Source organism: Myotis daubentonii, chromosome 11 (assembly GCF_963259705.1).
Source record: "Myotis daubentonii chromosome 11, mMyoDau2.1, whole genome shotgun sequence".
NCBI classification, from domain to species: Eukaryota; Metazoa; Chordata; class Mammalia; order Chiroptera; family Vespertilionidae; genus Myotis; species Myotis daubentonii.
Genome location: NC_081850.1, coordinates 41940754 through 41966816, shown reverse-complemented (window position 1 = coordinate 41966816; position 26063 = coordinate 41940754). Strand labels below are relative to the sequence as shown.

Sequence of the window (26063 nt, the reverse complement as noted above, 5' to 3'; positions counted from 1 at the left end):
CCAACACTATGAGTTACTTCAAAAACAGATTGGTTCTTGCTAACAATCGACTTGGAAAGACAGATGTGAATCAAGTTACCACACAGACAAAAGCAAGCTGAAAACCTGCGGTGAGTGCTGTGCAGGAATGATGCTGGACGTGGTGTATATTAGGTCATTCAGGCTTCTTCTGGCAGGCCAGGAAGGCTTCCCCATAAAGTGCCACTTAAAATTTTTTTTATTGTTGAACATATTACATATGTCTCCTTTCCCCCCCCATTGACCTCGTCTAGCCACCCCCAACCTCCACAGCAAACCTTCAGTCACCCTATTGTCTGTGTCCATGCACATATGCGTACAAATTCTCTTCCCTCTCCCCCTCCCTGCTTTCTGGGATTTGACAGTCTGTGTTCCATGCTTCTGTGTTTCTGGATCTATTTTGTTCATCAGTTTATTTTGTTCATTAGATTCCACATATGAGTGGGATCGCGTGATACTTATCTTTCTCTGACTGGCAGAAAGTGCCATTTATGCTGGGCTCTGAAGGAAGGGTGAGATCTAACCAGGTGCTGGGGCAGGGGGTCACAGACTATGCCCCAGGGTCGTATGCAAAGGTGCTGTGGTGTTGGGGACGGTGGAAGCAGCTGATGGAAATTAAGTCTTGCCGGAGCAGTGGGTGAGCTTGTCCAAGGATAAAGCTGGAGATGGGGCTGGCCAGGTGACACAAGGTCTCAGTTACATTAAGGTCTTTGTAAGGGTTTTCAACAAAAAGAGAAAGATGATCAGAAGCCCATTCTGAAAGATTCGCTTTGGGTCCAGGACAGAAAACTGCATCTTTTCTATGCTTTCATAGGTGAAGAGTGTGCAAGTGTCCAGTCGACTAGAGTTCCTTGGGAAATTATTCAAGCTCTCTTAAGCAGCTGGTCCACACAGAAGTAGACTGTGACAGTTTGAGAACAGTTACAGTTCTCCCTGAAAGAGCTACCGAATGCAGAAAGGCTTTGAAAGCTACCTATAATCATTGCAGTTGAATTGATGATGTGCAGAGCTCCTGAAACTCCCACAAGCAACTCTGGAATGCTTGTCGGTCTTTAGTGTGTGTGAGTCACTGGGGTGCTTCCCGCAAATGCAGGTTACTGGGACCTACCCCTAGGGATTGTGTTTTTCTGTAAGCCTAGGTGGAGCTCAGACCCCATGTTTGAAATGAACATTCCGTGGGGATACTGGTGTAGTGGGTCCATGAGAGAGAGTTTGAGAGACACTGTTTCAGAAGTTCAAATCTTATACATTTACAACTGTTTTTTAAAATTGAAAAGTAAATTATTTATGTTTGAAACAGTCCTGGTAGCTGCGTGTAAAGCTGGCTCCTTTTCGGGAGACAGGCAAGCAACTGTATTTAGAGAGGGAAGAGTCCGTGTGCTTAGTCCTATTCGTTTGGTGAGGGACAAGTCATGAAATTCCCGAGGCCCCTAGGACACAAATACCACATAAGGAGGAGTAGCCGAATGGTTAAAAACAAAAACAGCATATGGGTTTGAAGCCTGACTGAGTCCTGCATCTGCTATTTCTAGCTTTGTGATATTGGGCAAGTCACTGAACCTCTCAGCTTTCTTATTTATCAGGTAGCAATCATGGCAGTCCCTATCTCAGAGTGTTGTTGTGAGGATCAAATGAGACAATACAAACTCTCTGTAGCAGAGCCTGGCATAATATATGTGTGTCAATGTATGTGTAAGGGTCATGCTTCCATTCCCATATAATGCTTCCTTCAAGGAGAGAAATACATAGTCAAGACTGCACTTGTTTAGTCAAATGAGACACAAGGCAAGAAACCAGCTTAGCCCTTAACCAAGCACCAAAAATCGAATCTTTGTATATCAGGTGTGCATACAAAATCAGCCACTTACTTTTATTGAAATAAAAAAGCAACATACTGGTTTTCATTTTCTTGTAGCAATTAAAATAAGTTTCTCATTTAATAAACTGTGATCCATAAAGTCGAATTCCAGGTGCTACGATTCTTCAAGCAGTTTTTTTGTTCCTTTAGAGAAGGGGGGTGGGGTGGGAAATTAAATGTATGAGACAAGGACTGAAACCCTTGCTCAGCTTGCACTAGAATTATTTGACCATGTGTTCGGTTTTGGAAAGGGAGTATAGACTCTTGCTTCTTTCCTGCCTAAAACTGGGTTTAAGAGGCATCTGATTCAGAAACTCATTCTCCCCTCTTCTGTGGGCCTTGGGTTCTTCCCTGTTGCTCATCTGGAGAATGGGCTGAATGGTGAGACTTGCTTTTGGTAAAAGAACACTGGGGCCACTCGAACAAGGATCACCGAGAAAGGCAAAGAGCTTCCCTCATCTCTGTGCTCTCGGCAGAGGCTGGTTTAAAGGCATCCCATCAGCTGTGGAAACGGAAGTGCTGACAGGGGCATCCATCACTCTGGAGGCACAGTGGGCCAGGAGGCCACACAGGGGCAGCAGTAGCACTTGTCAGCGCCCAGAAAGGCCTGGTGGAGGAAGCAGCTGGCAGTCACTTATTGGTCATTAATATTATGTACTACCGCTGGGGGACCCCCATTTCAAAGGGAGCTCAGAGCAGCCTCAGCAGCAGTTAATGGCTCAACAACTTTTTAAACAGCTGGGGAGGTGATCCCGAAGCACTGGGAGATGAAGGGGGCAGTCAGTTTCAAATCATCATGAAATTTCTTCATGCTTAAGTAATCCCCATAGCGGGGATAGACAGAGGGTCTGTGAAAAGGCATTTTCACATTCATCTCTTTCTTATAGAAGCATTTTTATAAGAAGGAAGCTTTAGCTTATACCTACCGGGTCTACAAGAAGAAAAAGCAGCTGTTGGAGAAGAGATAATAATCCTATGCCTCTTTCCAGAGGGTAGTTTTATGAGGAAAATCCATACTATTATGGCTGGCACATTTGCTGTTGAAAACATGAAACCTGAAGAGCGTAAAGCTAGTGATCTTGTTCAGAAGGGCTCCCAGGCCACCAAATGCCCTCCAACCTGACGCAGGAAGCCGACAAGGGTTTGATTAAAGTGTAAGAAACTCCAAAGCACGATAAAAACGGGGGACAAGTGAGGCTAAATACCTCCATTTCAATTGTTCATTCACCTTTGAGCTTTTACTTAGTAGCTTGGCACTATGATAATAGAAAGACAGACTTCTGTCTCTATAGTGATGATACAGTTTGTTGTTGTTATGCTAGAAATGGACTTAGGAATGAAGAAGGTAGTGACCCTGTCCGTTTGTGCGTCTCCCAGCTCCATCTATCACGGTTTCCCCTGGGAAGGCTGAAGCCTTCCAGATCCGAGGGGGAGATGAACCTCAACGAACAGACTCGTCACAACATGGTGCAGCCATTCTTGGCCGGGCCATTCTCTCCCCATGGCCAACCCGAGATCTCCATTGTGTTTTTGTTCACATGGCGTAACTTTAGGCTCATACTTATGGCGGAAGGGATGCTGTGTGGCATCTTCATGGGCAGTAAGAGCTTTAACAAGACTGCCTATTTAATACAAATAGAAAAAGAAAATAATAATAGTATTGCTATTATCTCTCCTTGAAGGGATAATATTTCCTATAATAACAGAAAAGAGAGAGCTGAGTAGGAGGCAGGCAACTTCTGGCCGGCTAGGGATAGGGGGAAAGAGAGGAGTGACAGATTCTGAGCTTCAGCAGAATGACTCCACATAGATACTTCCACATCTTGGAAGGTCTAGTTATCAGCATGAACTCTGGTCTAAAAGCACCCAGAGGGTGGTATGGCCTGTGATTCCTGGAAAGGTTGCGTCTCCAGCACATGTCAAGGCACAGGCATTGCACACTGTTTTGAGAAGCGAATTGAAGGTGTGGCACTCACCGAAGTGTTCTAGATGTGGTAACACAAATGCCTCTCCCTCTGGACTCTGCATATGGCGAGGCGAGCGGGCTTTGTGGGCCAAGGCACACCAGGAGTTCCCCATGCCTTCCCGTTGGATATATGACGTGCTATTGTTGAGTTTGCTACTCTTAAACTTCTCAGTCCAGCTCTGGGTGAGACTATACCTCCAGGAGTGTTGCACATATTTGCAGGAATGCTGGGAAAAGTCTGTATGCTACCTAACAATATTCTAGGACTCTAATCACCCAGGAGACACAGCAGGAGGGGCTGGACCGGAGAAGGGTAATTGAGGAAGGCTCAGCTCTGGCTCCAGCTCTGGCACCAACCCAGAGGCTGCACTTGGGAAAAGCTGGGAATGTGTACCTGAGGGCAGGATGTGAGCAGACACGCAGACCCATGCTTTGCCCTTGGTCATGAGTGCACTGCCTCAGCCTGGCACTAGCTGGACTGGCTTCCTTTCTCCTCCACCCTCTGCCCCTCTGTGCAGGGCAACAAGAATGGCAGGTTCATGACTTGTGATAAGGAAGCCCACAGGCCAGAGAACAGAGTCCACCAGTCTTTGCAGTTCAAACTGCTTTATCAGCCACCTGTCCCCTCCCACAGCAGTGGTCATGCTCTTCTCAACTGAGTGGAGAAAGGGCAGCACAAGTTCCTAATCTTCATAGCGAGCCTCACCCCAGATGTCAACGTCTCCAGGTGAGACACTGCAGCACCTACAGCCCACGGTGACAGAGCCACTGGAAAGCCTGACAGGGACTTTGACTTCTGGACACAGGCTTTATCAACATCGATGCTTTGCAGCTTTGGGCCAGAATCTCATCCTTGACTAAATCACCACAGTGCACAGAGTCCTGATTTGCATCTACAAGGCTTGGTGAAATCTCTCTTTCTTCACTTATTGTGATGGCAGAACATCTAAAGTGTCCTTAAAACTATCACACTGAACTGAGCATGGGAGGGCAGAAGAAGATCTTAAGGAGAAACCTTTGTTTTCCTCTTTTTGAGTCAAAGAATATTATGCCGAAGGGATTGATGACCATCCAGTGCAACCTACTCATTCCCCAGACAAGAAAAGTATAGCCCAGAGAACAGATGGGCTGCCTCCCTAGTCAGATGGGGCTTAAAAAATATATTATAAATACACATATGTATTTTTTTCCCCATGAGCTTCAGTGAAAGTGATCAGTGTCATCTCATTCCTGGCTTCTCAAGTCCAGATCCAGCCAAATCTAACTATTATTCATAGTTCAAATATACCTCATACTTTCTTACATCCACATCATATCCCCCATCTCTTGGAATGCCATACTCCACCTTTTCACCTCCTCCCCCAACTTCCATCTTTTGAAATAGTTTTCATTCATTGGTGATTAGCTCAAATATACCGTCTCCTGGGTAAAAAATTCTCCGCCAATAAAATTTCTTTTGTCCACAACTATAACAACATTTACAAACTACCTATTATGAACCATGCAGCTTGCTTATATTTGATCTCATTTAGTCCTCAAAATAACCAAATGAGATTGATACTATCTGCAGTCACATTTTACAAATGAGGAAACCGAGGCACAGGGTGGTTAAGTCACTTGTCCAGGGTCACTCAGCTAGGCAGTGTTTTTGATGGATTCTTATAAATATACTATGTATTATCATTATGCTGATGAGCAAAGACAACTAGATTTTTAATAGGGTATTTTTTAGATAAAGAAACAAACAAATGAAAACTGATTAATATATAGAGATTAAAGTCATTTAGCTAATGGGCACAGAATTCCTGGATTTTCAGACCTTCTCTTGGTCCAAATTTGGTTAAAAGTATAAGACACTGTTACTTGAATTTAATTTCAAGAGGTGGGCATGTAGGAAGTGTGCTGGAGACTGTTCTTTCAGGACAAAGTCCACCGACTGTGGGTGCACCTCTTACCTGACATCTGCTACACCTGTTCAGGGTGAAATAGTCATTGCACAGTACACAGGAGGCAGATCTGCCCCACCTACTGGGGATTTAACCCGAGCCCTGGACTTGCATACAATGGTTGAGTATGTGTGTATTTTTCTAGAGATAGGTTTCATAATGTTTGCCAGATTCCCCAAGGAGTCTATTAATAGCATTCATAAGAATGGTCGTCTCTGTTTCAGAGGTATTGTGGGACATTTCTGAAAGGATGAGAAGACTCTGTGGTAGGGTAGAATTGTTTTCTCGGATTTAAACAAAACATTTATTCCTTCTGGAGAGTGTGGGTTTGATGAGAGGGTGTCCCTATATGTTAATGGTGCCATTGTCCTGAAAGCATTCAAGCTCAGGACCTTGAGAGATGTTGCCATCCCTCCCCCAGCATCTGACAGCTGATGAATCTGTCTTCGATAAATCGAGTGACGTATCCAAAGCCACACAGTTCAGAGCTGGGATAAATGAGAGTCCAGTCCTCATTCTCTTTCATGACCCCTCCACATTTGTTCCAATTACACCCTATTAAAATGATGACAGTTACAAGGAAGGGCCCCCACAAAAACCCAACGTCCACACAAGACCCGTGGACGCAATGCTTTGTCATCTGGTTCCAGGGAATTTTATACAAGAAATTCCCCTCTTCTAATACTTTCTCTGGTCCCCAGCTTTGCAACATTGTTACTAAGAAAAGAATTGAGTGGATGTTAACTAGACTTATTGTGGTGATCATTTTGCAATATAGTATAAACAAGTGTTAAATCATTATACTAGTATTGTGCATCCCCAACTATATAATATTTATATGCCAATTATATCTAAAAAACTTTAAAAATAATTGACTTGTATACTTTTCCCATCAAAGATGGAGAAAGGAGAATTAAAGTGACCTACTGTCTGTGTTTTAATTTTTTTCTTGCCACTAAATACCTTTCATTCTTCATTTTCCCTATCTCCTTTCTATCTTAATACCTCAGATCGCCAGCACCAGGACACCAGAAGGTAAAAGATGGTGTAAGCATGAGAGTTTTACTCTCCTAGGATAGTAATAATCAGTGTCACAGTGTGTTAGAATCCATGTAGTGCAAATATCTCATTTGAACCTAACGCACATCTATACAGGAGCCAGGAATTATAATTTTCACTTTACACATGATGAAACTAGAGTTTTCTGAAAAGCAGACAAGTCCCCCTGAGCAGAATAGCAACAACTTTTGTCTAACTCTGGATTTTATCAACCTTTATTTTAGTTTGGTAAATATGGGGACCAAAGTCTTTGGGAGGTCCCAAATGCAGGACCCCCAGTTAATTAACTAGATGTATTTATTCATTTTGCTAATTACATATGCATTCTAAGAGACAGATGCAGGTATTCACATTACCATCTTTTCTGTCTGGTTATCTGAAAGCATATAGTTTGGCTCTTAACTGGGAGAAAACAGGTGCAGAGTGAAGGTGATTTGTCTTTTCCCACTAAGTGCAAAGTTATACCAAAGAGAACTAGCCCTCCACACTGTGAAAATGTTCTTCCTAGGTTGTGTTATTTTAACACAATCCTATCTAATAAAAGAGAAAAATGGTAATTGGCGTACAACGATACCCTTTTCATTGGCTAATCAGGGCTATATGCAAATTAACTGCCAACTAAGATTTGCAGTTAACTGCCAACAAGATGGCGGTTAATTTGCATATGTAGGCACAATGCAGGGAGGCGAAAGGGAAAGCAGGAAGAAGCCCCCTGCCACTGACAGTGATCGGAAACCCAGGGGGGAGCTAAGAGCTGGGGGGCAGGGCAAAGGCGGCCCTGGGGCCGCCTTTGCCCTGCCCCCCAGCCATGATCGGAGAATCAGGCGCCTTTGCCGCCCTGGCCAGTGATAGCAGGAAGTAGGGGTGGAGCCAGCGATGGGAGCTGGGCACGGTCGAAGCTGGCAGTCCCAGGAGCTAGGGGTCCCTTGCCTGGGCCTAAAGCGAAGCCCACGATCGCGGGGCCACTGCAGCTGTGGGTCCCCGCTGCCCGGGCCGGACGCCTAGGCCAGAGGCGTTAGGCCTGGGCAGGGGCGGAGCCTGCAACCACGGGGAGCTGGGGGTCCCCTGCCCAGGCCTGACACCTCTGCCGGAGGCCTCAGGCCTGGTCAAGGGGCCGATCCGGTGATTGGTGATCGGAGGGTGATGAGGGTCAACTCCTCTGGCCGAGGCATCAGGCCTGGGCGGGGGGCGGAGCCGGGGATTGGGGGGATATGATGGTCCCCTTGCCCAGGCCTGAAGCCTGGGTCAGAGGCGTCAGGCTTGGGCGTGGGGTGGAGCAAGCGATCAGAGGGAGATGGGGGTCCCCTGCCCAGGCATGATTCCTGGGCCAGGGGCCTCAGGCCTGGGCGGGGGCCAGAGCCAGTGATCGGGGGGAGATGGGGGTCCCCTGTCCAAGCCTGACCCCTCTGGCGGAGGCGTCAGGCCTGGGCAAGGGGATGATCAGGCGATCGGAGGGTGATGGGGGTCTACGCCTCTGGCTGAGGCATCAGGCCTGGGCTGGGGGCAGAACCAGTGATGGGGGGAAATGAGGGTCCCCTGCCCAGGCCTGACGCCTCTGTCAGAGGCGTCAGGCCTGGCTGGGCAAGGGGCCGATCCTGCGATTGGAGGGTGATGGGGGTCAACGCCTGAGGGCTCCCAGTATGTGAGAGGGGGCAGGCTGGGCTGAGGGACACTCCCCCCCCCCCACACACACACACCCAGTGCACGAATTTTGTGCACCGGGCCCCTAGTGTTACCATAATGAAGCAGCATATTTAACTCATTCAGTATTTTTTATAACTATGCTCTTTATGTGCAAAGTAAATTCTGATAGTATCCCCGACAGAGTCTTTCCTCCTTTTTAAAGTAATTTCAAGAGCAGAATGACAGCGTTTTAATAAATAACAACAACAAGACAAAGAGTGGGATTTCTAACATCTTTACCACGAATAAGCTCCATTTCCTAGTTGCTTACCCTGTAAAAAAATTCCAGGTTTTGTTTTTTTTAACATATCATCCGTACTCCATATTATGTGTTCACCACCCCAAAGTCAAGTCTCTGACTACCACCATTCATCCCTCCTCCACCTTCCCTCATCCCGCCAAAAATCCAGTTTTTAAGAGAGCAAAGGTACTTAGAAATCTAAAATAATTCTGGCCCTCAAAAATTCTTAAGAAATTAGAGATACTTTAAAATCTAAAATAGTGCTAAATATCAATTATTAGAAAATTCCTTCTTTTTATGATCATTTTATGTTGGTAAACAACTTGTCTCAGTTCTCTTCTTAAACATCACTGTTCCTAAGCTGAATCAAGAAATTGCTGGTGTGTTGCCTGCTTTTGCCCATGAGACACCTGTCATTTTGAAAGACCCCCCAGGGCAAATCTTGAGTGAAGAGATTAGAGTTGAAGGGAATTTTACAAGGAATCAGCCTAATCTTCTATTCTGGGTAGTACTGTCATTTGCAATATATCCGAGAGGAAACCAAGCAGTATCTATTAGAATATGGCCAATGACAGGGAGCTCACTACTTCACACAGTGGTCGACCCTTCCTTTCAGCAATGCTCATCGTTTTATATTTATTCCATGTTTTGAGTAAAAATCTACCTCTTAACTTTTACCCGGACCTGACTCCTGAGTGGCACAGAGTCTCTTCTTGTGCCACATATGCGTTCTGAAGACTTGATTCCTTGCTTTGAACTTTTGTTTTTCAGATGACATGCCTCAGTTTCTTTCATTTGTTTCCCTGTACTGGGGTTTCAGGTCCATCAGTATCGCCCTTTCCTAAGGGGCGGCATTCTCTTCTCCATCTATTGTCATTCACTAGCCTCCCTTTTAAACGTGAACTCAAAATGTATGCACCTTTGGTAACATTCAGAAGTCACTGTTGCCAAGAACTGTCTCTTGCTTTACACACCAGCGCCCTTTAGCTCATTGCACCCTCTTTCAGTGACAAGGGGCCTGTGGTCTGCGGACCTACCTTTGCCAAGGTCTCATCATCCAGGTGGTTCTTCTGAATCACATGTTGAAGTGCAAAATAAATCTTTTCCTGAAGCTTCTGGACCTTCCTTGGTTCTATCAGCCAGGCTCGGTCTGACAGCAGAAAGGAATGGTAAGAAGGAGTGGGAACGTAAGCTTTGCTTTATTTCACCTGCATATACAAGTGCTGAGTTTCAGACCCATTTAAAATTTGTTCTAAATTGCTTCTGAAGTCATGTAATTTTTATAGTGAACATAAATGTTTTATAAGCAATTCCATGATGACAGGAATGCACAATGGATTGACATAGGAAACCAGAATGCACTAAGGACCCAATGGTTAAGTAAACTCCAGTCTTGCCTATGAAGGTACACTTTGACATGCCATTCTAGCTATACCTACCAATAATACCAGCCTCTACACTTTGTATCCATTAAGGCTTATTTATTTCTTTTTTAAATGGAAAAAGTGACAAATACTTACTTCTGGTAGCAAACAACTGCCAAATAGTTTTCCTCCTACCATTTACTCACTGCATTTGATGATGCCCATAGAGTGTAGTGCGATGGAATATTAATTCTAAGCCTGTGGGTCTATGATGAGGGAGGTGGTTTTACCTCGATGCCTATTTGCTGGAAGGAAGTGTAACAGAATGATAACATTGCTTATAAAAGGGAAAGGCGATTTGTATTGTCTCATTTAATCCTCACATAAGTATAAAATCAATTTTAAAAATTTAATTCTGAGTCCTCTTTTTCTATAATGAATTTTTAAAAGGTGAATAGGATAAGCCCTCTCTTCCTCCTTTCTTTCCTTTTTACTCCTTCCTCCCTCTTTTCATTCCATTCTTCCCTTCCTCTCTCCCTCCTTCCTTTCTTCCTAGAAACTCTAGACACCATGGTGACAAAATTCAGCCCAGCATCAATGCCTTAGGTTGGAACTTCAATGGAGAGACTCCTGGAGTCTCCAAATGCTAAAAAATACTCATGGAAAAGAACCTGGACATGATCCTTCTGAACACAGTTCAGGTCAGGTGAGAAACTCGATTCTGTAATCCTAGACAGGGCAAGAACAAGTCTAGCCAACAGTGAAGCAAACCCTTACGTAAGTGAGCACAAAAGCCTTCAGTTGACAATTGTCAATCAGAATAAATTAAGTCTCTCTCCCTCTCCCCTCTCTAAACTCTCTGGAGCTGAATAGACAGTGGTCATTATGGCAAGAACCTTGGGGGCGGGGAGGGGTGTCTGGGATGAGATGGAGCCTTCGTAGTCTGGAAATCTATCTTCTCTTTTATTATGGCACTAGGCCAGAGTGGCAAACCAGGTATTTGGAGTAGCTAAAGCCTCTGAGTGTGGGTCTGTTACCAGAGTTGGAATTGGAAGATTCCCCACGAGGTAGAGTAAGCCAAATATAGTGCTTCCAAGCTCAGCAGAATTTGATGGCCATTCTAGAGAACGGCCCATGGTTCAGTTGACTCCTAACTCATAAGGTACAGGCTTGCCTTCCTGTGGAAGAGTTATCTTTAAGGATTGATAAATCATGTCTTAAGTATTTGCTGTTAGGAATTTACTGACTTGCCACAAACATACCTAAAGAGGACAGTGAGTTCTGTAACACTTCCTTCCAGCAAGCAGGCATCCGAGGTAAAACCATCTCCCTCATCATAGACCCACAGGCTTAGAATTAATATTCCATCCCACTACACTCCATGGGCATAATCAAATGCAGTGAGTAAATGGTAGGAGGAAACTATTTGGCAGTTGTTTGCTACCAGAAGTAAATATTTGTCACTTTTTCCATTTAAAAAAGAAATAAATAAGCCTTAATGGATACAAAGTGTAGAGGCTGGTATTATTGGTAGGTATAGCTAGAATGGCATGTCAAAGTGTACCTTCATAGGCAAGACTGATTTTTTCCTGCCTCTATGAGAAAATACATTAGGGTATAAGAAGAAAAAATCTAGTCTCTAGAAATAAATGGGTTATTGAAGGAATGAGTCTCTTGACAGTAAAAGTTAGCAGGAATGTGTCTTTCAGTAAACTATCAATGACACTGCTATCCAAATCTAACTGTACAGGCAGCTGAGTGAGTGACTCTGAATTCTCATTCCCGTTGAAGAAGCAGCCAGGTATGGATTAGGATTCTATCCTTTTTCAGGCTGGCATATATTTTTAAAAATAATCTCAACTGCTACAGTTCTATGTGATCTATAAATGTCACACCTTACCTTCTTTGAAAACTTGTTGCCATGTTACTGCATTTTAGAGTTAGATGAGGTCTTTATTATTATGAAGCCCAACCCTCTTACTTTATAGATGAGGAAACTGAGACTCTGAGAGGGCAAGTGTACAAGGTCACACAGGTAAATGGTGGCACAGCCTGTACTAGGATGTCTCTGCCACATCAGAGATTCTTCCTTTTCTGGTCTTAATAGGAGCCATTTTCCCCTGCTGTCCTTACCTTCTTTTAAATTCTCTAATGAGGCAAAGAAAAAAAAGAAAAGGAACCAGCATTTGCTTGCAATGAGCACACCCACTTACCATGGGTGGATAAGCCAGAGGAAAAGGTATTTAAAGAGGAGAAGGTGTATGCTGTACTTAACACTGGATCTTTCATTCAGGTATATTTCTTTTGAGTTTCATCTTACTGGACAATTTTTCAACTATCTCCTTTATTTTAAAAATCAAAATGGAACTTAGTTAAAACAAGTCACTATCAGTTTTTATTTTCTTGTTAAAGAATAATTTGGCTCTTCTGAATCTGGGATGACCCTTACCACATGCTCTACTCTTACTTTTGAGACAAAACCGGTCGTTCGATTTAACTTCAAAGTACTTTCCTTTGGATTGTCCAAAAATATCACAAGCTTGCTAAAGAACATATGGTTCTTTTAACGTTTCTCTTGAGCACCTTGGCTGAGGTAGGTGTCATCCATGTGAAAGATAATAAAACAGGTCAAAAAGAAAAGATAAAGACCTCAGCCTTCCCTACCTGGAGATATCAGAACAGCAGATGAGAACAAAGCAATCTCCTCCTCAGTCAGCTGCAAGGAGCACAGATTCTTTGCAAAGTCAAATGCTTCATTCACTAGGTCATCAGAACCTATAAAAGAAGGCAAGTCAATGAAAATACTTGATTGGAATGGGCAATAGTAAGAAAAGTTATTCAAGATTTTACCTAGAAGGCACGTAGAAAGAATATTTCCAAGTTGCTATCCATAAAAAGTGATTTAGTAGTAATTATAGATGAGGAATCCAGGCAACATCTTGACCAGGTAATGAAAGTTAATATTACCAGTGAGGGGCAGATGGAAATGGTGTGTGGCCATTGTAATATTCAAGTGGGAATACCTGGCATGAGCCTAATTGTATAAGCTTGAAATTAGTTTCAACTAAAACAATTTAAATAAGTGATTTGGGGCTCCTTTAGTATAGCTACAGCATTCATAGAAAACCCAAAACATTATGGATAAGGGGCTGAGGGCTATCAGTCATGGTGGCACTTGAACGTGGTAATGTACGGTGAACAGGGGCCTTGAACTGAGATGTTAAAAATCAACAGAACAGAGATGAGGTATCTTTCAATTTGGTAACTTCCCTGGAAATTTGATTGAGGAATAAGCATTCATTTATTTTTATCTTCTAATGAATGATTTGCAGGTCAGTTGGTTAGCCATTGTGAATTTTGGCAAAATAATGCTTCGCCCCTACACTGACCCTGGGTAAATGTTTATTTTATGAAGCTGGAAATATCCCCAAGTCGCTTGCCAAGGCTTTTCCTCCTTTCTTGAAAATCTAGCCTTGGAGATGATATGGACGTGTATCAGCTGCAGAAGGAAACACTGCCAGCCCTGATGGTGCTGCTGCCTACCATATCACCTAACGGCACAACAGGTCAAAGGGCAGCGGCCTTCTTGGATGTCTGTGGGCAGGATGTGGAACAAATGGTACTGTCAATCGTTAAAACCTTTCCTGGCATTAGCCTATCTTTGCTAACGTTCTTCTTATCCACGCCGTGCACTGATGCCTGGATGTGAATGATACACAGGCTTCCAGAGGCTGACTCTGAGCCCTCCCTGAGCCTGGACTGGGGGTCATTTTGGGCAGGCTGACACCCACTCTACCTGTGGTCCCAGACTTCATCAATTAACAGGACGAGTGTTACTTCTTGGGGTGAGAAACAAATGAAGGAGCTCCTCTCTTAAGTATCTTAACTAATGAGTATGACTCTACATTAAAATGTAAGAGGTCACTCATGGATCACCAGTGGTCTACATAATATACTTTGTGAAGCAGTAAGCTAGAAGGTATAGAAAAGCTGATTCTATAAAGAATGACCTATAATGCAGCCCAGATCTTTTCGAAACAGTCTTCATTGATTTCTGAATGAGTCCTGGTCAGCCCCAATAGGTCCACGGTTTTCTCCATCCTTTCATATTTGGATGCATAGTTATAAGATCTCAAGAGTTAGATAAAACATTGGAGGCTCACCTAGTCCAACCCTTATTGGAGGTGAGATACTATGGCCGGTCGGTGTGGCTCAGTGGTTGAGCATTGACCTATGAATCTGGAGGTCTCAGTTTGACTATGGGTCAGACCATATTTCCTAGTTGTGGGCTTGATCCCCAGTGTGGGGCAGGCAGCTGATCAATGATTGACTCTTATCATTGATGTTTCTATCTCCCTCTCCCTCTCCCTTCCTCTCTGAAATCAATAAAAATATTTTTTTAAAAAGAAAGTGGGATACTAGTTCACAGTAAAGAAGGTATTTTATTTACCAACTGCAAGCTTAGTAGAGAAATGGTTGGTAGCTAATAAAATTGTGTCATCATCAAAGGTAAACTTACCTAAGGCTTTGAACATTTGCATTCCTCCATATTTTCCTTCAAACAGAACAGTGTTGTTTAATGGGTTGAAGGCACGGCACATTCTCACTAAAACCACTTCTAAGCAACCTATGAGAAAAAACAACAACTGTGTATAATATATGTAGTCATTAAGAGGTTGTTACTTCATATAGGTCAAGAGACTTTTCAAAAACTTTAAAACATGCAAGACATATAGAGACATATACAGAAATCCTTCAAGAGTCCTTCCCAAGTAAAAAATACCTATTTTTGAAATATAGCTCTCTTGGCGCTATGTGAGGAATTAAAGATAAAATACACTTAAAAGGTGGCTGAAATGGAGGGAAGAAACAACATTTTTTAAAGCTATATTTCTTTTTTTTAAAAAGAATATATTTTTTTGATTTTTTTACAGAGAGGAAGGGAGAGGGATAGAGTTATAAACATCAATGAGAGAGAAACATCCATCAGCTGCCTCCTGCACACCCCCTACTGGGGATGTGCCCACAACCAAGGTACATGCCCTTGACCAGAATCAAACCTGGGACCCCTCAGTCCGCAGGCCGATGCTCTATCCTCTGAGCCAAACCAGTTAGGGCTAAAGCTATATTTCTTTCTATTTTTTGACTAATATTGAAGTTGGTTTCAACTCTTGAATTCACAAGTGATGGTAAGTGACCTAGAAAGGAGCTTTGCGGCAGGCAAGCCCAGGCTGTTAACTTTTGTACCAGTTTTGATATTGGGAAAACTAGCTGTCTGCTCCCGTTTTTGCATACTCCATGTATATTTTAGCACATGATGACTTTAAGCAGGGACTCCCTCAGTGTGTTGCTTGGGGCACCATTATATCTGATGTTCTTTGAAGTGAGGGTTTCTTTGGTCAAATAAGTTTTGGCAAAATGCTGAATATGTTCTCTCTCCAGAGATAAATGGGTTATGGAAGGAATGAGTCTGAACCATCACAGATCAAAGGTTTGGAAACATCCCAACATGAAGGACCTTGTTCAACCTTGAGGGACCTCGCATTTCTCTGACTTCACTGCTAGCCCATCGAGGACAGGACCCGTGTCTGCAGCCATAGGCAGCTGCGGTTATTTTATTCACTCAATATATGTCTATGACCTAAAAAGGCTCTGGCGCATAATAGTTGCTTAATACATATTTATTGAATGAATTAGTTTACTACCGTTACCCCCCTACCCCCCAACATTTATTGACATCCTGAGGAACTATATTGCTGCAGTTTCTCCACATTTGGGAGAAATGGGATTTTGCCCCGTAGACTGTTGGAAGGTGATAGCCATACTCAGAAGCCACACATTTGCATGAGGGCATCACATGGGTAATTTGGCCACTCTCAGTGGTGTACCCAAGGGTACCCATAGTGCCTTTCTTATGCGGCTGCTTTATATTTATGCCTGTGTTTTGTTTCTTTTGTTCTGCTGATTTCTCTTTGCTGTCCCTCATAGGTCACCTGCAATAGGGGCTTGCATGTAAGAGAGGTTTTGCAAATGTCAATCGAAGCAATGCTTTCCTAACAAAAACAATAGGTACCATTTATCGAATATCTACAATGTGGAAGGCACTTTCCAAGGCCCCTTACGTTCATTATTTTGTTTGCCCCTTACAATACCATGTCAGATAAGTTTAAAAAAATTTTGTTGTTGTTGTTAATTCTCACCCGAGGATATTTTCCCAATGATCTTTTAGAGAGAGGGGAAGAGAGTGAAAAAGACAGAGAGAAATATCGGGAAAGACAGAGAACAACATCGATGTGAGAGAAACACATCTTGCATGTGCCCTGACCAGGGCCTGGGCTGGGGAGGAGCCTGCAACCAAGGTATTGAACCCTTGGTTGTGCCCTTGACCGGAATTGAACCCAGGACCCTTTGGTCCACAGGCCGAAGCTCTGTCCACTGAGCCAAATCAGATAGGGCTCAGGTAAGTTTTATTAGCTCCTTTCTGTGGGTAAGTTACAGGAGGCTCATATAACTCTACCTTTTATATTAAAGACAACATTTTTCCAGCAGGCAGAGATGATAAAAATTATATGGTCAAATGGTTCCCAAATGTCAGTCCATGGACCAGTTATGTCTGAGACTTACTAAAAAATGCAATGGACTGGATTCCCCTCTATGAGATTCTGATTTCATGGGCCTCAGATGATGCCCATGACTCAGAGCAGTCAGTAAGCCCCTCTGATGCAATTCCAGCTTTAGAATCCGTTCTTTCTAGTCCATCTCTTTACAAACAAGGAAGCTTTCATCTAGAGAGGATACCTCAAGGTCACATAGCAACTGTGGTGGATTTTGTTTTTCAAAGAAAGTCATGAAAATATCTTCCATTCCACTTGCTTTTCTAGAACCTTACCACTCCCCCATCAAGAAGTAGAATCTGTGTCTCCTACCCTTGAACTCAGGTGGACCTTCATGACTGACTCCAGTAATACCTTCTGAAGCCAAGTCAGAGAAATGCTAGGTACTTCTGTCTTGTTCTCTTGGAATGGTAGCTTTTGGAACGTAGTAACCGTGCTGTGAGAAAGTCCAAGCAGTCTGTGGAAAGGCTCACGTGGATAAGAACTGAGGCACCCAGCCCAGAGCCTTGGTTGAATTCTGGACTGTCAACCAGCACAAATTGCCAGCCATGTGAGTTAGCCAATTTGAAAACGGATTCCCCCACTGCCCCCCATCAAGTTGCCTCAGTGAGCAGGACAAGCCATTCCTGCTGAGCCTTGCTCAAATTGTAGCTTTGGGAGAGCCAAATAAATGATTGTTGTCATTTGAACTAGTTTTGGGGTTGTTTTTACACAGCAATAGGGTAATCAAGTTAATGTTTGAGGCAAGATTCACATCAACCTGAATCATTTGGTAAAGAAGCAGCAACTGGATGTGAGGGCGATCTGGCTGCGACATCTGTCACCCCATTGATCGCCAGGGTTGATTCGGCTGATCTGGCTGGCTAGGCGGGTGTCCCCCTCCTCCCTCACCGATCCATGTGCCTCCCTCCCGAAGCTGCGCGCTCGGTCGAAGAGGACGACCTTCCCCCCCCCGCGCCCCCCCCCCCCCCCCAGGAGAGGACCGGTCTTCGGTCAAGGGTATACGAGTAGCTGCACTCCCCTGCTAGAACCTCCAAACAAGCTCTCAAGAAGCAGCAACTTAAAATAACTTAGAATTCTATGTGAATTCTAAGTTCAAATGCCAGCTTTGTTGTATATTGGCTTTGTGATATTGAACACTTGAGTCATATTGAGCCCTTCACTTCTATGAACCTTCACTTCCTCTTTTACAAAATGGAAATAATACCTACCTCATAAGATTAAGTAAGATGTCAGAGGTAAGCATAAACATATATATGTATGTTATTATAGATATAAGAGTACATTATTATTACTGTGGTCTACCAGTGGTCGGCAAACTGTGGCTCAAGAGCCACATGCGACTCTTTGGCCCCTTGAGTGTGGCTCTTCCTAAGCCTTAGGAGTACCCTAATTAAGTTAATAACAGTGTACCTACCTATGTAGTTTAAGTTTAAAAAATTTGGCTCTCAAAAGAAATTTCAATTGTTGTACTGTTGATATTTGGCTCTGTTGACTAATGAGTTTGCCGACCACTGGGCTAGACCATGAATGTTAACATATACACCATGGTGGTTCTTGTCTTCTATTTTCAAATAGGGCCAAGAAAGACAAATAATTTTTTTTCTGTTTGCGTAATAGTATCTGCAAAGTCAATCATGTGCAGTTTCTTTAGCTACCTCCTCATTGTGTGTGTGTCAGAGTATGTGAGAGAAGGAGGAGGGAATGATGAGAGCACAGTGGAGATTCTCCCAGTGTATTCTGGCTGCAGGCTATCCTCATTAAAATGATTGGAAATGACCACAGAGGCAGAGCTCAGCTAGCCTGGATTCCCCCCCACCCCCCAACAGAAGGCAAGTAGTACATTTTAGAGCCAGCTCAGCAATTCAGCCACCTTGACACGCTAATTACTTGCACTGCCTGTCAAGCTGGGTATCTCAACCTTTGCAATTAATAGCTCTACTTTCAATAAGCAAAATTGTATTTGACTTCAAAGGGGGAAGTGAGTGAGTATCAGGGCATTTTTATTGCTGAGAGTTTCCTTTGGGAGTTGGCTGACAGTGTGGGTGGTAAAAACGAGGTACATGTTGGAAGGAGGATTTTCTAGAACCAACATTGAGCTCAGGGTCGACCGCATCCTGGTCTAAACTAGCCCCACCCCATGCATCTCTGCCTGGCTTACCTGACTTCAGAAGTAGAATCTGATCGTTTTGACAGAGTTCCATGAAGCCTGTTATCCGCTTTGCAAACTCTACCACGTACTGGATGGCGTGAGTGATCTGGATGGCACATTGCTGCCATAGTGCTTCCCTGGACTTCAAGAGAGAAAAGAGAATGTACGTGGAATAGAGGGCAGCTGGGAGAGTCAATGAAATACTCAGGGTTGCCCTGCTGTGCTTATCTGTCACTTAGGGACCAAGGGGGGAATTTACCGGATTCCTTTAAAAGAGGTGGGCAATATTTTCTAAGATATTATTTTGACCTGTTTGAACCTTGATATGCCACAATTATCAAAGTACTGAGTCTAGAATCATGGAAACATTGCAAGAGCATGTAAAGATAGTTATTTATAGTTTCTTTTTTTAAAAAAATATATATTTTATTGATTTTTTACAGAGAGGAAGGGAGAGGGATAGAGAGTTAGTAACATCGATCAGCTGCCTCCTGCACACTCCGAACTGGGTATGTGCCCACAACCAAGGTACATGCCCTTGACCGGAATCAAACCTGGAACCCTTGAGTCTGCAGGCCGACGCTCTATCCATTGAGCCAAACCGGTTAGGGCTATAGTTTCTTTATCCTTTCCCCTTCCTTGTCCTCCATCACCTCACCTAAATAAACTCAAGCGCTTAGTCCATTTTGTAAAAACAAACTCTTGCACTGAGGGATACGAATTTCATCCATAGGCTTTTGTAAGGTTATAAGAGCCTTATTTTCATGTTTACCTGATGGATACTAAACTTGTTATATTGTTTTTTGTGTTCTTTTTCCAGAACTTACAGAGATTTTTTTGTATAAAATTAATTTTAAGGGAAAAGATATCAAATCAAATTGCTCTCTTAAGTAACACAGAATCCCAGAAATGTATTTTGATCTCTGGGTTATTTACTTTGGAATGGGAAACATAAATCTGACTGTATTAATTCTGGTTTTCATTGAGCATAACTATACTTTTGTCTTCTTATTTATATAAAAGTGATAAGATGTCATTGTTCCAATATATGTTATAGTCAAATATTGAGAAACAGGCAGATTTAGACATTTAATTAAAATTTCATTTATTGGTAGATCTTATAATTGAGGATCTCAATCTCAAAGACATTTTGATTGTCATACTTGTGTGTGAGGGGTTGCTACCGTGGGTAGAGACTAGGGATGCTGCTAGACATCCTACAGTGCACAGGACTGTCCCTACAGCAAAGAATTGTCCAGCCCAAAATGTCAATACTTGTGAAGTTGAGAAAGCCAGAAATAGAGAAACTACAGGAAAACGTTCCTGTAGTTTCCCAGAGTACCTTGCTTTGATACGCTTTAATTTCTTCATAGGTGTGGGTCTGCCACGCCAGCTGGTGTAGCTCCTCCATGGTGTACTGACATGTCTCCAAGTGGGACTTAATGATGTTCTGTGCAATTCGATCTATGAGAAAGGATATCAATTGATTTGAGGGTTTGTAAATGAAATTCCACTCTGCTCAAAGAAACCTGCAAATAAATATATTTGCTCATATTTTAAGAAGGAAAGGATTAAGCAATAATCTAAAATAAAAACAACAGTTTTCTGTGGAAGAAGGAGAATAGATAGGGGGACAGGGATAGAAGCTAGACTTCTCTGATGACATTATTTTTGTGGATTTGACTTTGGAACCATGTGGATATCTTACATAATAAGAGGAGAGGTGTTATAGATGAAATAACAGGACTCATGGATTGATAATTATTGATGTTGGGTCATGGGGGCATTATATTCTTCTTTCTAATTTTTTATATGATGAAATGTTTCTTTAAAAGAGTTAAAGATAAAATGATTATATTCATAAAAAAGGTAGTAACAAACATAATCAGACTTTGGGGCCATTTATCCCAAGTGAGTTGTAGTTGGTATTGTACCTTAAATACTGATGATTTGGGGTTTGGAGATATGAAATTTGAGTGATAGAACCAGACAGAAGAGCTCTCCTTAAAAACCTATTATCAATCCCCTGAAGTTGGAGCTGGTAAGAGGTGTCCTCATAATTCCATCTGCTGTTGGAACACATGAATAAGGCAGTATCTCAGAATATTGTCCAAATTACATGGGAGTTCTGTATATGGGGTGTGAGCAGAATGAAGATAACTGGTTTTTAGCCTGTTGAGTGTTCTTCGCTCATAAGGAAATGGGATTTTTCTTGTGTTTCAGGTTGTGCCATTTCAAATGTAACTTCTGTGACAGTTTGTTTTTCTAAATAGATATTTTTTATTTCTCCAAGATAACTCTCAAAGCAGTATTTAGGTAACTTCTTTGGCCTTGCTAAGCTTCTGGTATATATGGTGTGAAATAGAGTTTTAGTGATGGAGAGAGAAACTTCTAATGAACTTCCCAAATTAAAAAAAATGTCATATAGCCCATTGCCTGGCACATTATAAACACTGAATAAATAAATTACCATTCTTAGGACATTTTATATTGTTTGTCATTGGGGAAGCAGTGTGATGACTTCAATGGAAACAAAACAGAGAGATTTAGTTTTGGAACCACTGCTGCACTGAAGGAAGAAATTTCAATATTTACTAGATTTTTTCTTTTTCTTTTTTCTTTTTTTTTTTTTATTGCTTAAAGTATTACAAAGGGTATTACATATGTATCCATTTTATCCCCCCGCCCTAGACAGTCCCCTAGCCTCCCCTATCACCCAGTGTCTTATGTCCATTGGTTATGCTTACATGCATGCATACAAGTCCTTTAGTTGATCTCTTACCCCCCTACCTCCTGCCCCCCAACCCTCCCCGGCCTTCCCGCTGCAGCTCGACAATCTGTTTGAGGCAGCTCTGCCTCTGTATCTAGATTTTTTCAATCAGAACTATAAAGTGGTAGATGTAGAAAATACTGCAAATGCTAACTTATGATTATAGTTATGCTCTATTGGATTCAGCATTAAACATTTTTAGACTTTCACTGCTTATTATCTTATAAAATACTTTCTTTAAAAATCCTATGCTCAAAATTTTATTGAATATCCTCCTATATTGTAAAAAATGGCAGGAATAACTCTATACATCATATTAAAATAGATTGGTATGTCACGGTTCACCATTTTTCAATTTCACTTGGGCAGTTTAATTAGAGTCTAAAAAAGCATGTATCTATTCTTCAACAGGTATATAATGAAAACATAGATCTTTATAGCTCTTTAGTTTTCAAACCTTTATCTTCTTAGCATAGTTTGTTTTCATCTTCAAAGATACGCTGATTTGTTAGCTAAAATTTACAGGCTTCAGGGTTAATGAGCAAAACTACAATTGCTGCTCAAAATTGCATTATGAAAAACTCTTTACCTATTCCATTATGGCACATTCTAGGAATTGTTGGCTGAAGTTTTAGAAATACTTAGCCTTTTACCACCAAAGCTTACGGTGCATGGGGAGGAGTGGGCCTAATAAACAGATGGGCGGGTGAAGCAGAATTGGAAGTTACATCCACATGCATGCTGTCGCACTCGGCTCAGATGTCCATTTCTGGTGAAGGTGTCCTGCTTCTCTGTGTCCCCGTGTAGCAGGGCCAGCTGCCATTGCACTTTGATTCTACCTCCAATTAAACCCTCAATCTAGACAGACTCACACTGTGGTTATTTGTGTAGACTCTGTTTGTTCCATGTCCTTCACGATTGTGAGCTCTTCAAGAACTAGACTGCTATGTCATCCGCTCCTGTTCTCTGGTAAATTAATGTAGGGGAAGGAGCACCTCTTTGAAGGGCCCATTTGCTTTTAAACAAGGTGTTAATTACACGCCATTTTAAATAGTTGCTTCCAGGACCTACCCCACTTACAGGAACACCTCACAGTCCAGCGGTTCTCAACTTGTGGGTCGCGACCCCTTTGGCAGTCGAACGACCCTTTCACAGGGGTCGCCTAAGACCATCCTGCATATCAGATATTTACATTACGATTCATAACAGTAACAACATTACAGTTATGAAGTAGCAACGAAAATAATTTTATGGTTGGGTCACAACATGAGGAACTGTATTTAAAGGGCCAGAAGGTTGAGAACCACTGCTCTAGAGCCATTTTTACAGGGCTAGCAAATAGTGTTTTGAAATTGAGTCTGTCTTTTCTAGCAAGAATTCTATAGTGTTTGCAACATAGAGTGCATGGAGGAGATAAGGAGATAATAAGACTAGGGATGGAAATTGTGACTAGAAACTGAGGGCTGAGAAAGGAATTTGGATTTTATCTTGTAGGCGTCTGGGAGTTTGTGGAAGCTGTGAAGCAGGAGAGTGATGTGGTTTTTGTGTTAGAAAGGTGGTCCTGGTCATGGCAAAGAAGAGGAGATGGCATTGGAGAGTAATGTGAGATTCGTCAGGTGGTTGTGAAAATTCAGGCAAGATGTGAGGGGGTTCTGGACTAGGTAAGAATGACAGATATAGTGGAGGGGCTAGATTCAAGACAATTCTGAAGGAGGATGCACAGGAACTGCAAATGAGAGAGAGAGAGAGAGAGAGAGAGAGAGAGAGAGAGAGAGAGAGAGAGAGGTGAGGAAGAGAGAGAACATTTACATAGTAGGTGCTCAGCCAATGTTGAGTTAGTAAAATAATGTTGACAATATTCATCCATCTGCCCATCCATCATCCATCCATCATCCTTCCATTTTCTGCTTTATTTCCCAAAGGATTTTAGAAAGCTTAGATTGAGCCTTCATTTAATGATTTTAAAACCTAAGCATTCACAATGGCTTTGAAGTCAAACATTAAACATGCACAATTATTTCCCATACTCTTGTGGGGAGAAGTAGAAGGCAAATCTCTTTTTGACATAAGACTTGTAAATATCAATGAGAGCTCAGACACAGTTGCGAAGCAGTCCCCCTCCACTTTCTTCAATGAGTCTGCAGTGCAAAGGTGAGCCACGTGCAAAAACCCAACTTGACCCTCTCAAAGCTCAGGTCAATAAACCACAAAGTAAAGCTAGACTTGGTCCCATAGGAGCGAGGCCCAAGGGTTCACTCTGTCAATTAGAAAGATGCGCAACCGAGAAGACAGTTTGCTTGAACTAGAGTCTGCAGTTGTGAAAAGGGGAGAAAGATTAAAAAAGAAGGGACAGAGGGAGAGACAATGAATACAGTATGCAAAGTTCCTGCTGGGAGCCAAAGGAACTTTTAAGAGTCCTTGCCTGGAAAAATAGAAAAGGTAATAGTAAACGCTACCATCTCCAGGGACCAACCACATGAGAAAGTCCAGACAAAGAGACTGAGGTAAAAGAGCAGAGGATGTGGAATCTTTCTGGGCAATCACATCCCCTTCATCCGTTTCCCCGACTTGGATTGCAGTCGCGCTCAGAGCCCAGTTTTTGTCGGATTCTTTGACTTGGGCTGCAGGAGGCACATGTTGGAGTCGGCACGGACTGTGCTGGGATAATGGGTCTGACAGGAACACGGCCCACATGACTGACTAATGGGAAATTCTACCACCTGCAGAGGCAATGCCCGTAGGCCCTACACTCTGCCCTTCCTAAAACCAGGGATGAGGCTGGAGATTTCTTTAAGTGGAAAATAAAATGCAGTTAACATCTCAGCAGTTAATTTTCTGTATACAGAGGTTTGTCCAACTCTCTAAGAGTATGTGGGCTGCTTTGATAATAAAATGATATCAAGGACTGAGAAATATAGTTTGACATGCTCAGTCCAGTCACTTCCTTCAATCATGATGGATAAAATGTAAATATTGATGCTGGCAAGGGAAAATTGGGTGTGTAATTACAGGTTAATATTAAGTTGATGATCCCTATTTTCTATTTGTTAATTTCATGAAGCATAGCTTCTTTTCACTTTCTCTTCTATTTCCCCATATAAATGTATACAACTTTTAAAACATAAAATTGCTTTGTTTTTAGACTTTGACCCTGATGCTTTTCTTGAAGGAAGGCTTATTGGAACTCAAGATTTATAACCAGTTAATAACATTTGTAACTTCATGTATTAAGTAACTCTCTTTATGAAATAGAAATGATAATGTGGGATTCAAGAGAAAGGATCATCCCAGAAATCTTTAAAATAATTGATACAGGGGTATGTTTATGACAGAGATGGTGGTGCTGGCTTCATGGGTATATATTTATCACCAATATCATTAAATTACATACATTAAGTATATATAGTTTTTTTGTATGTCAATTAATACCCCAATGAAGAGGTTTAAAAATAAATGATATAGGCAAATATGCTCTGTAATTTTTTCAATATTATTTTGTATTAGTTTCAGGTATACAACATAGTGGTTAGACAGTCAAATACCTTACAAAGTGTTCCTCCTGATATTACCAGTACCCATCTGACAGCATACATAATTATTACAATGTTATTGACTATATTTCATGTGTCTTTACAAACATGTGATGCTTTATCATTTTTGATGAAAATATTTTAAAATGTTATTAAAATTGTCTCTCTTCCCTAGAAGTGTAATCTTAAACCCACTTAGGGTTAATCTTAAATACACTTATAATATGGGCAATTCTAAGAAGAGAGAAATAAAATTTTTAAGGCAAAATGGAATAAAATTGGTGGTAATTTTCAATAGTGTGTGCATAAATCATAGGACCCTGGGGCTGAAACTAACTTCCTTTCTCTATTTCCAAATGGACTATATCTAAATAATTCTAGAAGCTGGTTGGGTTCTTTTCTATGGAATTCCACATCCCTCCCCAGTCCTCATCAATCTTCATTGTGATCTATTGAAATAAGTAGGAAGGAAATCCCCCTTAAGGCATTTACAGATAGTTGAGACACATGTGATAAAGTTCTCACTGGTAAATGGAGTTTTAAAGGTGAATCGCATTAGACAATGGAAAAATGATATTTTGAAGTAATGCTTAAAGATACACACACACACACACACACACACACACATTTCTTACATATTGATCCAAGCAATAAAGCAAAGTTTGGAAACAAGTCATCCGAATTACCTAATTCCATGTAGGAAAAGAGGCGACTTACACTTATTTCTGTGAGAAATAAGCAAACTGACAAGCAAGGTGACAATTTCTTGTTTATAACTGTAATGTTATAAAATGAGGACCAGCTTGCAACTACTAAAATAGCAAGTGACCTTCTGCAGCTCTGATTTCAACCACTCAGCGGG

At 42.0% G+C, this 26063-nt stretch overlaps 1 protein-coding gene across 2 annotated transcripts in view; it reads right to left on the bottom strand.

The window, feature by feature from the left end:
- RORB (RAR related orphan receptor B) overlaps positions 1-26063 on the bottom strand; it is a 179031-nt gene that overhangs the window by 5382 nt on the left and 147586 nt on the right. For both annotated transcript variants that reach the window (XM_059656917.1, XM_059656916.1), the window contains exons 5-9: positions 20244-20365; positions 18911-19043; positions 14655-14762; positions 12800-12910; positions 9809-9921 (exon numbers count right to left, since the gene is read on the bottom strand). In XM_059656917.1, the coding sequence (XP_059512900.1) occupies positions 9809-9921; positions 12800-12910; positions 14655-14762; positions 18911-19043; positions 20244-20365 (587 nt within the window). The remainder of the gene's footprint in view (positions 1-9808; positions 9922-12799; positions 12911-14654; positions 14763-18910; positions 19044-20243; positions 20366-26063) is intronic.